This window comes from Fusarium oxysporum, chromosome VIII (genome assembly GCF_013085055.1).
Source record: "Fusarium oxysporum Fo47 chromosome VIII, complete sequence".
In the NCBI taxonomy this organism is placed as follows: Eukaryota; Fungi; Ascomycota; class Sordariomycetes; order Hypocreales; family Nectriaceae; genus Fusarium; species Fusarium oxysporum.
Genome location: NC_072847.1, coordinates 1,753,650 through 1,764,709, shown reverse-complemented (window position 1 = coordinate 1,764,709; position 11,060 = coordinate 1,753,650). Strand labels below are relative to the sequence as shown.

Here is an 11,060-nt window from a genome sequence, read left to right as displayed (position 1 = left end):
GGACAGAAACAAGGCTAATTTCCCTGTGCATCGTTTGCCTGAGTCGTGGCTTGGCTTCTACGGACTGTATGCTCCGGGCAGCTTAGGCTATTTTGCACTACCCTATACCCGAATTTCTGATCGCGAGATATCTGGTAGGACCTCTGATAATCGAACCGAAAGAGAACAGGTGATCTTTACTTGACTAGACTAGCATACTTATGTTCAACTGAGTTTATGTCAATTTAGTTTTTAGCCACGAACCCGAAAACACCAGCCTCGAAGAACATGTTGAGTATGGCCATTGTGATACAGAGTGCGCAATATAAATAATGACATATTTACGTTCCTTAACCGGAAAACACTGCAGACATCGCCATGTACTACGTATTTACAAATGCCGTACTCCGATAGACCCGACCTCAGCTGCAACGCCCCTATAATCCATAGTCACCAAGGCCTACTGCAATGGAACACGCTCGAGGGTATCCATCAAGATGCCTAGCTGCATCGAAACCTCGTCTTCTTGCCCTTGTCCATCAATCTCCTTCTTATCTATTGCCTCTCTCAGGCGCTTGGCGGCTGCCAGTAAGGGGCTTGCGTATCGATGCTCAACTGCTGCGGCCATTCCAGCAGGAACCAAGTGCTTGAAATCTTGACCACCAAATAAGAACAGAGCGAAATTGGCAACCTGAAGGTGGAAGGGTGCGAACTGGACCCAAAACTCCCACAAGGCCTCCAAATCTGTCTCAGCGAGGGACTCGAGATCCTCAAAGAGGGTATACTGAAGTGTGTCAAGGCAGTCCGGATCGGCAAAGCGGCCCGTTGAGCCGGCCTTGCGGGCGGCAATGATCTCTTCGCGTAGCCATGTCACTGCGCATGCTTTCAGTGACGAGAACATGCAGTTTTCCAACAAGTCTTCCAAAATACCCAACCTGTCTTCCTCGTGGGGATCTTCGTGAAGGATGTGACCCGCCAGCACAGTGGCTGCATTCCGTACCCGCAATGATGGGTGGAAGACGGAAATGAGCGTAAGTAAGTGGTGGTACGACATGAAGGTTACGTCCTTATCGTCGGTCCCTTTAGGTCCAATAATGCGCTTCTGGTCGTGGAGCCAAAGTGCAATGACTAGCAAGGCCTCAACAGTTCCAGGATTGCTCTCTATCTGCGTCTGAGGGTCATCTCCGAGGAATCGTTTCAGCAAATTGTGATGCTCAGGAAAGATGTAAGCGTCAGGTTGTTCATAGTCGGCATCAAAGATATCTGATGCAAACATGCGATAAGCAGTCAAGCAAAGAAATCCACCAGTTGAGAGCTTGATACCCTCAGGATTCTTAGGATCAGGCTCGACTTCAAGTGGATTCACAGCAAAAGGTGACTGCAAGGCCTTCTTGACCTCAGCTGACGGTAGCTTCGCTAGACCCAGATCGCGAGCTACAGACTGAGAGAACATTAGTGCCAAGATCTCTCCATTGGGCATTGCCACTTACAACCAACTGTCCAACCAAAGCATCTTTGGCTTGGAGCTCGTCGACCTGCTTGAAAGCTTGCAACATAGTAGGTTTCCCCGGCACGATCCTCTCCGGATTGTAATACTCCAAGTGCCGTGCCGCCCACTCTAGCCTATTTGAGTTGACATATGCTTCGAGGATACTCGTAACAAATGACTGTAAGAGGCGCGATACTAGTTCAGCCTCACCCTCGGCGGCCTGACCTGCATCTGCCTCAGGATCGGGTGCGCTCTTGGAGATGTCGCTGTCTTGAAATGGTGTTTCAAGCTTGGTGCTGGACTGGCGAGTGGGCAGCGGTGGTCGCTTTCTGCCAGAAAGAGACCGTGCGAGATCAATAACTGCGGCTGTCGTCTCGGCACCCTGGGGGTTGTATGCTCGGTAAACGGTCTGCAGTGTCGTATGAAGGAATCGTGATGGCGCCTTGACCTGCAGTCTTCTATGGAGGATGCCCAGCATGCCAACCAGAGTGATGAAATTTGCGCTTGCAGAGGCATCGCCGGCCTCAGAGGATTCGGCCTTGGAGTCAAGCACTTCAAGCACCTTGATAATGACCTCGCGGGGGTTCCCAAGGCGGGCAACGGTCTCGAGGCAGCCTTGGCTACCAGGGACGGAGATCAGCATCTCCACGAGGTCCCAGCCAATATCGCTCGTAAGCTCAGCATCTTCGAGAATCTCCTCTAGAGTTGGAAGAACTTCGGGGGATAGATTCGTTTCGACTATGGTGAGGTATGTCAAGGCATCTGTGGTGGGGGGCCGAGTCTCTTTCAGTCTTTGAATAGCTTCGTCGACGGACACCATGATGCTGAATGAATAATCACTGTGCTGTGTTCTTTCCCTATAACTACTATACAGTGATCGATCGTATTCGTCTTATGTATTGACTAGCTCGATCGAAATGGTCCGGGAGGTTTGACAAGCTATACCTAGTTACTGAGGGGTCGATCGTTCGGCTCGTGACAGGTCCAGTGTGGTGAAGACAGCACAAGAAGTGAATGACGTTGGGGGCGCAAGAAAGATTGAGAAAAGCAAGTCAATGAGAGAAATAATCGAAAGGGATAAGTTTCCCCTGATCGATCTACAGCTTTTTTGTGATCTCGTTGAGATTGATGAAGGAACACAAAAGGAAAGCGAAACATGCGATGAGGGATGACGAGGAGCCTTTAGTGGAGACCGTTCCCACTTAGCGCGGGACACTTTCGTCATCACGCTTTTAGACATGAGCTTGTTTTCCACTCAATTTGGAGGCTCAAGACAGCAACACCACACTCTGATTCAAGTGTAAATGAGGCCCTGATTTTTGACTGTCCAGACTGATGGACTTATGAGAACATTCAACTGAGGCTCTGCCTTGTCTCTTTGTGCCCAGGCTAATTAAGCCAATAACAGTACTACACATTACTCAAAACGAGGTCTCCGCTTGATGTGCTACAGGGGTCAATCTTTGATCCTTCCATCGCCAAGCCTTTGCCCGCTCACCTTAAGTTCCATGTCAGCGTCGTTAGTTGGTGACTAGGTAGCTTCGACATGAATTGTCGGCAATCAATAGATATGGCGAAGCAACATTAGAGCAAAGTTATCCATGGTATTAACCAACATGAAAATTAAAGGATAACGCAAAGAGCTACACATATGGTTTGCAACTATACATAGTACAGCAGCCCCGACCATTCGTTTTCGCTTTAACGCCCCTGAAACCCATCCTCAAACCCCCAACCAACAGTAAACACCAGTCCCAGATGCAATCATACATATCCATACAACCAAATAGACGTCTCCGCGTGAGTAACTATAATACATCGCCAAACAATGTGTACAAAAGAAGTATACAACTACGCTCTCCTGAGTTGCCTCAAGGGCGTGGGTGGGGTTACATCCTCGAGTTTTGGCTCCAGCTCTTGCCCGAGTATTTCGGCCATGTCATTTTTCTGGTCTCGTAGGCACTGGGCTTGACTTTCAGGGCCTCCGATACAGAGACGGGTTCTTCCATGGGGACCAGTTTCGGGTATGCTCTGTAAGGTAACACGCTCTGCAATTCTCTCTTGCTTAACGGCTTGTCCTTCTTCGGCGCTGCAGCTAGTTTGGCTTTCTGGACGTCTTTGACAAGCTCTCGAAGTTCTGCGTCGTCACTGACGATTTGGGCCTTGAGGAAGGGGATTGACTCTTGCGCTGACTCCTGAATACCCTGCATAATAGGTACTCGGGGAGTATACTTGATCTGTTCTAGTCTGGGAGCATGCTTCGCATCCGGAACGATATCAGGATCTAGTCTTGCAATTTCTCCCTTCTCCAGAAGTGTGCTGACATCGATACTTTCTCCAGGGGAAATGGGGGTTGGGTGGCTCGGAGTGACGCACTCCATGTCCACTTCTTTGCGCAACACATGGTCAATGTCCACAGCAGAGAAATAAGCACATGACTGAGGAAGGTCCTCAATGCCAACCTGCTGAGAGAACATGGCACGGGTCCACAGGTTGGCGACCTGCAGAGCAAGTGCAGTGCGATATTTGTCCGTATCCTTGACTAGATAGCGAATTTCGTCGTGAACTGTGATAGCAAGTCGAGCATCAATGTTGAACCTGCGGATCAGGTAGTCCATGGAAACGATGAGCAGATGGAGGTAGTCAACACCCGATGATTGGATAGCCCAGTTGATTCTCGATGTTAGATAACCACCTTTGCTGATGTATCGTCCCATAAGAGCTTCAGTGATGCCAGCTCCCAATACTGGCGTCCTTGCCTTATCTTGCTCGGCGAATTCTTCCAACTTGTTAAAGACAAAGGACTCGGTGCCGCCTCTCCAAAAGGGTCGTTTGTAGAGCACCTTGCGGTTGGTCTTGGTGCCTTTAGTATTGGCATATAGTTTCGAAGCCGTCTCCAGTGTCTCTTTTTCTGACAGATTGGGGTTAAACTGCCGCAACAAAGTCGCTGCGAACTTCAGACCAGCGCCATAGATTCGTCCATAATTGAAAACTTTGGCATCGTTTCTGGTAATGCCAAGAATCGAAGCGGTTCGTGAATGAAGATCGGTGCCGGCAGCCTTTGTGCCTTCCAAGGTCATGAACCCAACAGCATTTCCGCCGTGAAGCTTGAAGGTTGCGTCGCCGACAAGACTGGCAATCCAAAGCTCCTCCGAATCAACATCTGCTCCCACAAAGCAGTAGCCTTCAGGCGCCTTTACCATTGCCTTGAGCTCAGAGCCCACTCGATTCTTCTTGGCGTTACTAGCAGTAAGCCAGGTGTTCTCGACTGCTCTGCGAGTTATAGTGCCCATTGGAATGATTTGTGGTAAGATAAAGCCGTTGGCACTGGTCTCCCCGCCTTTGTGCCCAGTCTCAGCTTGCATACCTTGATGCGGAAGATCTTCTTGATAGACAACCATTTGAGATTTGATGCGGTCCCTCGCACTGATCCAATAAGAACATGATGCGTTCATTTCCAAAGCCTCCTTAGCATATGAGTACTCGGAGGACAAAACGCCGCTCTCAAAGTAAGCCAAATAGCCCTTTGCCATTGGATTCACACAGCGAGCCGTCGGGCCATCCTTATGAGGGAGTTTGAAGTAGGTATGGGTATGGTCATCACGTAAATGGATCTCTTTCTCGTCGAATTTACATTCGATCATTTGTTTGGCTGTATATTTCGAGGCTTCCGCTCTTAGTACTCGAAATGTCCAACCATATTTGTCAGACCAGAACAGCGGGTGCCCGTCCCAAGCTAGTCTTAGTAACAGAGGAGCGATTCGCGTTCGAACAGTGATGCTGATAGGGGCATCGTTGGATTGAAAGAGGTCCTTGTACCACTTGGGCATACCCGGTTTCTTCTGCCTAGCTGCAGGTCTTGGGGGGTCGTTCTTCCGCTTGCCTTTGACCATTTTGATCTCTTGACCTGACCAGTCGAGTTGCTGCATCCAGGGGTCGTTTGTGTACGCCTCAGGCTTGTCCTTGATATCCAACGCTTTATCAGTAAGACTAATAAGTCGTTCCTCAACGGCATCATTGAGCTTGTGGTACGTAGCTTCGGCATTAGTGATATACGCATCCCACGACTTATCAACCGGAAGAATGACGGACGAAAGGTGCCGGAGGGCTGCGAAACTGACGGGGTGCGGACAGGTCTCTAGGAAGTTGGGGAGAACAATCTGGTAAATACGATGAGTGACTGACACGTCGGCAGCGCAATAGTCCAGAAGTTGGTCTAGTCTCTCCAGGATCTTTTCCCGGTCCAATTCGCTGAAGTCGTCACGAAGAGCTTTGTCAATCGAAACATTGAGGTGAAACTTGGCGACATCACGGAGAGAGTTAACGGAACTTCGTTCAACCCAGAGCTCTTCTTCATCATGCATGCCACTGGTCATCAATACCGCTAAATCATGGTCCGGAGTCTTGCTCGCAACTTGATCCCGTAGTTCTCGATTCTTTTTATGTCTCATCCAGGTAGGTCGCTGTTGAGAGCACATACCGTTTACAGCGACGTGGAGCGACATTGTGTCGAGAAAGGCATTTCGAGTCTGCTTGACACTATACTCTTCCAACACCCGCGCTCGGTCGAAGCCAACGTTGTGTCCAACAATAATTTTGGCCTTATTCGGGTCGCCTAATGGAATCAATTGTCGATCATTGGTGGTCTCCATCAACAGCCACGGCGACAGCCACGCATACCAGGCAGTCGGGCTCGAAGCGCAGGCCATCACAGCAAAGGGGCTGACTTTCCACATAACTTCTGTGTCAAACGACAACATCTCTTCATCAGGCGCATCGACTTTTTCGGTACGCCCATCAGGATAATATTTCGTCCAACCGCTTTGATGTATCCATTTTCGAGGCTTTGGTGGTGGATTGGCGCGGGCGAACTGTTTTGCATATGCCAGATACGGCTCGGCGCAATCCACTCCGAGTTTGTGAAAATGTTCATCAAGTGTGCGCCCTTGGAGAGGGGGAAGATCGAAAGCTATGGGTTCGGATTCATCGGTATTCTTTCCAAGCAAGTCATGGCGCCTTAAATGGTCTCTTGATAACTCGACCAGCTCTTGTGGTGGAGGTTTGACACCATCAGGGAAAATTTGGTCAAATATGTGAGAGCTGAGTTGCTGGACGCCTATCTCGTTATATCGGGCTTCAGAGGGCACTGCAATAAAGTTAGTCTGGTAGGGTTGTGAATGATCCATCCTTTCTTACGTGCAAGAGTGCCCTTTGGGTTCGATTTGATGTTGTCGGCGACAGCGGCCAGCCATCGGACATGAGCGCGCAAAGCATGACGACGAAAAGCCTGGTGTCGAGCAACTCGGATGAAGCTGGGCGTCGAACCGCGCAACGGCTGGGCAGCAGCCGATATGAGCATAATTAGGTGCAGCACGAAAGCATCACGGCTTCTGATATTGTAATTGATCCGCTAGGATGTATCGGTAGTGTTTCGTCTATATCCGGGCTGTGGTTTGATAGAAGCAAGAGATAGCCCTAGAAGATAGAGGCCAGGATGATGAATTTGGCATTTGGATGGACCTTGACCAAATTAGTGAGGTGACACCCCTGTTAAGTGGATGACGCTTTGCATTCTTGGTGGGTCTTTTCCATGTGCTTCAGATAGGAGTGGGGAATAGGATGCAAAGGGTCTAAAAAGATGGAGGGGCATGGTTTGAAGCAAGGTAAGTAGGGTTTGTAATAGAAGAGATATGGCAGAATACATGATAACGGATGGTGCCTTGAAGTATAGTGGCCAAAAAATTGTATGTGGTGATTTGCTATAAACGTCTCACTTCTTGCAATTTTCTGTCCTCCAATCTACTAGGTAGTATGGGGCGCACGAAAAGTCATGCCTACTATACTTTAGTTACTGGGTTCGATGTCCTTGAAGATATGGATGTTGTAAAGCCCAGAATCGTTACTTCAGAGGGCTTGTCTGCTAATGGGAGACATGAATCTCGTATGATGAATGCTTAGGTATTTTTATGTTGTCTTGTAGTTAAATGATAGAGTGGTGAAGCTCACATCAAGACCATCCACAAGACCTTGAAAATGCCCTTTCAGCCTACCCTTATGTTATCAAGATGAATGCTTAGCTTGAAAGCCAGGATATGAAACTAAACACTAGAGGAAATCCCCGTCCATCCCTTGAGGGATTCTATAGTTCAGCTTGAGGTTCCTGTGTGTTGGAAAGAGTTTTGGTGGCGTCTGGACTCGTGTATCCTACCCCACAAAGCAGATAGAAATTGTCATGAATACGATTTGCGATGCAGAGCACCACTATTGAGTTGTATTGAATGGAAACATCGATTTGAGCAAACTCTGGTATCACTTGCGTATGGAATGTATCGTCGAGGCTATTGCGATATGCATCATGCAGGGACCCGAACGTGTCCAAGGCAAGCGTGAACGCCATCATCCGAGTGATGGTGGAATGATGACGCTGGCAAGAAGTATGTATACCCGAGTCTCGATATCAGACGATATCACCAAAGTCAGGTGCCTTGTGACTGTGGCTGTCAACAGTCAAACCGACTGCTGCTACGTGGAGGTTGGGTTGAGTGGACAGAGAGGGAATGATGTTTGCTTCACTCACTCCATAGGTAGACAACAGTGAATGAGCAAGATAAGGTTAGGTACATACCCGGGTTGCTAGGTATTAATCCCGGGTTGCTGGCATGGATGTTTTCTGGCAATAAGAGACTTCCTGCTGGCAGAGCCGAAACCCCTCGTTGGCTCACGCTCACTTCCATTCACATCAGCTCGGCTCAGCTCCCGCAGCCGGTCATTTTGAGTTCGGTTGAGTTATTATGTGTGTGTATGGAAGTTATTTCTCATACTGTCTGTTGCCGACATCCTTTTGGTATCCCCAACTTCTTTACCCTTTCATCCTCTGCTGCATGTAAAGTCATTTGCGATACAAAGAGCCCTTGTTATTCTCCCTGCTCTTGACATATCGCGCGTCTTTGTGTTTTTGTATTGACCTGTTTCATCCCTTCACTATCAGCCAGCCCAGCTTCTGGTTCAACTCAGATCCGATTCGTACAGCCCGAGTCCAAGCTCAACCCTGCCCAAGACCAAGACGGCCCGCCCAAAGCCAGGCCGGGTTCAGTGGGTGGTTTAAAGAGTGGTACATCTCCACGCTATTTGAACCATTTCTTCCCTTCCCGTGACATTGACGCCCACCAACAATGGAGCAAGAATTCTTGTATATGGATTCTCTACTCTCCTATATGTTGCAAGGTTAGAAATTCAAATTCACTTCACTTCTCTACCTACTATTTTGGACACTGTTTCCTTGCCTTGCCTTGCCTTGCCTTTGTCTTTTCTTGCTTCTGCCACACTCTAGCCGAATCCAATGTCCCCACGTATTCCATGGTAGCAAGTCAACTCCTGACGTTCCTTTGTAACCGATTGAAATAGGCAACGCAGACTTGTTTTTGGACTCGGCAAACGCCTATTACTCTCCTCCGATAACAATCTCCATGTCAACCACCACGAGGATAGTGTCACCTCCTGATTTTGCTGGAGCTGGAGCTCCACACCCAAATACACAACCGCGTTCGCGTTCTCAGAGGACAATCGACTTGGAGATTGATGGAATCAGTGCCAGTGCCAGCGCCAATGCCAGTGGCAGCAGTGGCAATAGCAGCAGCAGTGGTGGTGGTGCGAGCCGCTCCCACATTCGCCAGACAACAACATCATCGTCTTTACCTCTAACGTACCTCTCTTTGCCACCATTGATTTCCAACTCTCGCCTCCGTACTTATCGAACTCCAAGCCCGTTAACAACCACCCAACGGCCGAGGCACTCCCATTCCCCTCCATCCCAGAATATCCAAACATCACCTTGGGGAGAGCCAGCGAGCGCATCATCAACACACATTGAGCTTCCGCCAATAGGTTCCTGGGAGAATGGCCACCCCGAGTCTTTGCATAACGCCGATTTAGAGAATTCACTGCTCGCTTCCGAAATCGAAGACAATTTCCTCGCCGACCTTGCTGATGGTGATTTTTCGTCACCTTCATCGTACCCACCGTTCACGAACCCCGATTCACGGCCGAGTCAGTCCCATAGCGTAAGCCTTCAATCAACCGTTCAGGCTTCCACGCCGTATCGTGCACTCCGCAACACCACCGCATCCACCAACACCACTACAAGTACAACGGCCACTGCTGCTCCACGAGAATTATCGTCCACCAACTGCATCCTCCACCCTTTCGGCCCTGAGCGAACAACAACCCAGCTCTCCTCGGCTAGCAACTCTACTGGCGAATCTCAAGCATCGCTGCCTGTTTTCGACTCCCTCGAGGAGAACGACTTCTTCTTTGACAGTCCCGCAAGCTCCTTCTCTGAAGCTATGCCGCCCGCGACTCGGCGGAGTACCACAGCTGCGGCTGCTCGAACTGGTTCAACGCACGCGAGTAAGCGACGACGAACATCGACGACTGCTGCGCCCGCGGCCCCCCCAAGACCGACGTCGAGACAGAGAAAGTCACCCGCAACCAGAAAAGACATGGATGTTGAAGAGCTATTTGGCACAAGCCCTACTCGTCCCCCCATCGACGTTGAACCCAAAGCCGAATTCGACACTATCGATCTAACCGAGAACAACGAAGTGTTCGAGGAAGTCCGAAAGCCAGAAAAGGATGATCGCGTCAAGCTTGCTGCCTTTCAATGTGTCATCTGTATGGACGACTGCTCTAACCTGACAGTCACACATTGTGGTAAGTAATTTCGCTTCTGGTTTTGAAGATTCATGATAAGATTCTAACATAGCCCCAGGTCATCTATATTGCGCTTCTTGCTTGCACCAGTCTCTTCATGTCGACGTCACCAAGGGAAAGTGTCCCATGTGCCGTCAAAAACTTGACATGAAGCCTCGGGAGAGCTATAACAGCAAGACCAAGGGATACTGGCCCCTTGAACTGAAGCTCATGACTGCTACACGGAAAGGAAAGCGCAAGGCCAATACAATGTCCTGATGTGATCGACAGCCATCTACAACGGCGAAGGTTGTGATTCTCTGGACTCATAGCGCAATTGAGTACTTGTTTCAGAGTTTGATGGCTAACCCTAATGCACCAACGTTGTTGCTACGTGGCACTCCGTTTAATCGGCATCCGTGGATACTTGGAACTCGTCACAGGTACGGGATTGTGCTAACCGCCACACGCCCTCGTGGCTTATATAGTGTTTTTTTCTTTAACGTTACGGCGGGCGGGTCACTTTGGGGCGTCAGATGAAGATACCCAGCATTTACATGGATAAGGGGAACATAGGACTGCATTGATTTAATACGCGACTACGGTTGTTGCGTCGCTCAGGAAATGGCGCACTCGGAGTAACTAGGTAGGCGAGGGATACGTATCGTGCCGTACCCATGGAAAGGACACAGAGACTCATCCATAGGGTTAACCATTTGGTGTTTAGGCAACAGTATATGGCACATAGACTTTAGACCTCTGATACAGTTTGATTTGCTTTGTGCCGACCCTAGGTGTCGAATATTTGAAGCAGTCATTATGAATCGACATGTAAGATGTCAGAATATGTGAAACCCATTTGTTGAAAGCATACCCATCCCAATTGCTTGTCATACAAAAGTGT

The 11,060-nt window shown here is 49.2% G+C and overlaps 3 protein-coding genes across 3 annotated transcripts; 1 reads left to right on the top strand and 2 right to left on the bottom strand.

The window, feature by feature from the left end:
* Positions 1-269: 269 nt before the first annotated feature.
* Positions 270-2,592, bottom strand: FOBCDRAFT_47993 (YAP-binding/ALF4/Glomulin). The gene is made up of 2 exons (XM_031188498.3): positions 1,470-2,592; positions 270-1,420 (listed from the first exon to the last, which is right to left on the bottom strand). Exons 1-2 carry the CDS (start codon positions 2,286-2,288, stop codon positions 440-442), a joined length of 1,800 nt encoding a protein of 599 aa, XP_031035763.2. The 5' UTR covers positions 2,289-2,592; the 3' UTR covers positions 270-439.
* Positions 2,593-3,052: 460 nt separating this feature from the next.
* On the bottom strand, positions 3,053-6,972 carry FOBCDRAFT_187812 (DNA polymerase family A-domain-containing protein). Its single transcript, XM_031188499.3, has 2 exons — positions 6,665-6,972; positions 3,053-6,614 (listed from the first exon to the last, which is right to left on the bottom strand). The coding sequence occupies exons 1-2, from the start codon at positions 6,825-6,827 to the stop codon at positions 3,358-3,360; spliced, it is 3,420 nt and encodes a 1,139-aa protein (XP_031035764.2). The 5' UTR covers positions 6,828-6,972; the 3' UTR covers positions 3,053-3,357.
* A 1,579-nt stretch (positions 6,973-8,551) lies between these two features.
* On the top strand, positions 8,552-10,604 carry FOBCDRAFT_47982 (uncharacterized protein). Its single transcript, XM_031188502.3, has 2 exons — positions 8,552-10,177; positions 10,236-10,604. The coding sequence occupies exons 1-2, from the start codon at positions 8,935-8,937 to the stop codon at positions 10,433-10,435; spliced, it is 1,443 nt and encodes a 480-aa protein (XP_031035767.2). The 5' UTR covers positions 8,552-8,934; the 3' UTR covers positions 10,436-10,604.
* The last annotated feature ends 456 nt before the right edge of the window (positions 10,605-11,060 follow it).